Source organism: Olea europaea, unplaced genomic scaffold, assembly GCF_002742605.1.
Source record: "Olea europaea var. sylvestris unplaced genomic scaffold, O_europaea_v1 scaffold22385, whole genome shotgun sequence".
Taxonomy (NCBI): Eukaryota; Viridiplantae; Streptophyta; class Magnoliopsida; order Lamiales; family Oleaceae; genus Olea; species Olea europaea.
Genome location: NW_019240426.1, coordinates 1 through 1,694, shown reverse-complemented (window position 1 = coordinate 1,694; position 1,694 = coordinate 1). Strand labels below are relative to the sequence as shown.

The 1,694-nt window shown below is 37.7% G+C and overlaps 1 protein-coding gene across 1 annotated transcript; it reads right to left on the bottom strand.

The window, feature by feature from the left end:
- Positions 1–374: 374 nt before the first annotated feature.
- LOC111380980 (desumoylating isopeptidase 2-like) lies at positions 375–1,235 on the bottom strand. Its single transcript, XM_023004663.1, has one exon. It carries the CDS (start codon positions 1,202–1,204, stop codon positions 554–556), a length of 651 nt encoding a protein of 216 aa, XP_022860431.1. The 5' UTR covers positions 1,205–1,235; the 3' UTR covers positions 375–553.
- Positions 1,236–1,694: the final 459 nt, after the last annotated feature.

Genomic DNA, 1,694 nt, shown 5'->3' with positions numbered 1-1,694 from the left:
AAATAGTCATTTACACAAACGAAAAATAGTTAAAAAGAAGAAAAAAGAGTTGAGAGATGTCTTAAAGATTAAAATAGCTAAGAACCATTTTTCACTCTAAAAAACTACCTCAAATTAAGGCAAAACTAAGGTTAGCAGTCTTAAAAATCTTTATATTCTTTCATTGAAGTGCATTTTTCGGCCAACATAATACTAGAAACCATCATCTTTTCTTTCTCAACTAATAATTAAGGAAAAAAAACTTAATCGTTTTAATCTTCGGCCAACATAGTTCTTATGTGCCGCTAATGTAGCGGTTTATCGAGCATTTGATTTGGTGAAAAAAGTTGGTCAAAGAAAACTATCATCGACAGATTGGGGAGAGAAGAAGGCGATAAGCTAAAATGTCATTGATACAATAATGCATTACAACTCACACAAAATAAGAGAAATAGGCTGGAGATAAAAGGAAAATAGCACATCAAACACTAATACGAACACGGACACACATGAAGACACGACTAAGCCATCATTCTATATGGTCATAGCCGGGTTATATACTGTCCCCTGATGTTTATTTCTTGCTGGCTTCTTCATCAGGTCCGGCAATTCTTCCATCAAAGAACTTTGGTTTGAATTGTTCTGTTCGAACTCGAGCCCCTTTACTTAAACCAAGAAGAGACTTGGGAGCCTTAAAAGCCGCATCGATGGCATTCTTATAAGCCTCCTTTCCGGCAGTTAACATTTCCTCATTGGTTTTTTGCAGTATTTGCGATGTTTCACAGGCAATATCTCCGACATTAGCAAACCTATTTATCCATGCTGGAAGCTTTGGCACTCCCAACCTCTGCAACAACTCATTGCAGAAATGGTTACCGTTTTTCGCCAGCAGGTCAAACTTATTTCCCGGCCACTCCTGGCTAAGTTCTTTTAGGATCTGACTCACCTTGCCAACGGAGCAACTTGTTCTTCCGAGAGCTATACTTTCACGGTATGTATACATCGTGTTTTTGCCGGCTGGACAGGTGTAAACACCAGAGCCTTCGTCGCACAGCCGATATCCCCATTCCTCATGGCCGTAAACCTGGACGGCCGCATGAAAGACTCCGCCGATAGAGAGGCCCTGTTTACAGGCGTTGTTGAGTTGGACGATGGCAAAATTTAGGGTTTCATTGCCGGAATTATTATTTTTAACGTCATATACGTGGAGGATCACTTCTGCCATCTTAAATATGTTCAAAACTCTCTCTCTCTCTCTCTCTATGTGACTACTAGTCTTTCAAGCGAACTATAAGTCTTGAAGCACCAGCAGGTCTTGGGTAGGGTTTTTATGGTACATGATCATCAAGGGCAAAATGGAGAATTGAAGTGTGAAAAGCCAAAGCTAGGAAATAACACAACACTTTCTCTCGTCTTCCGTGGCTCTTTCATGTTGAAAATGCATAAACGTGTGCATTTATTAAAAAATAATAATTTTTTAACACAGATGCGTGTTTGGATTTCATTATAAATTGTTAAAATTAAAATGAAATAGAAAATGGATAGTAATTGCAAGTCCTATGAAATGTGGTTTTAAATTTTGACTCTGATCTTTAAATTATAGAAAATGGATTTGAAGCAACGTTATCTACATATTTAGGGAGACAAAGCCGTATGAAAGTACCATGTGAATGATTTTCAAATTTCTCTTCATGGTTTTATGGAATTAAATTCTT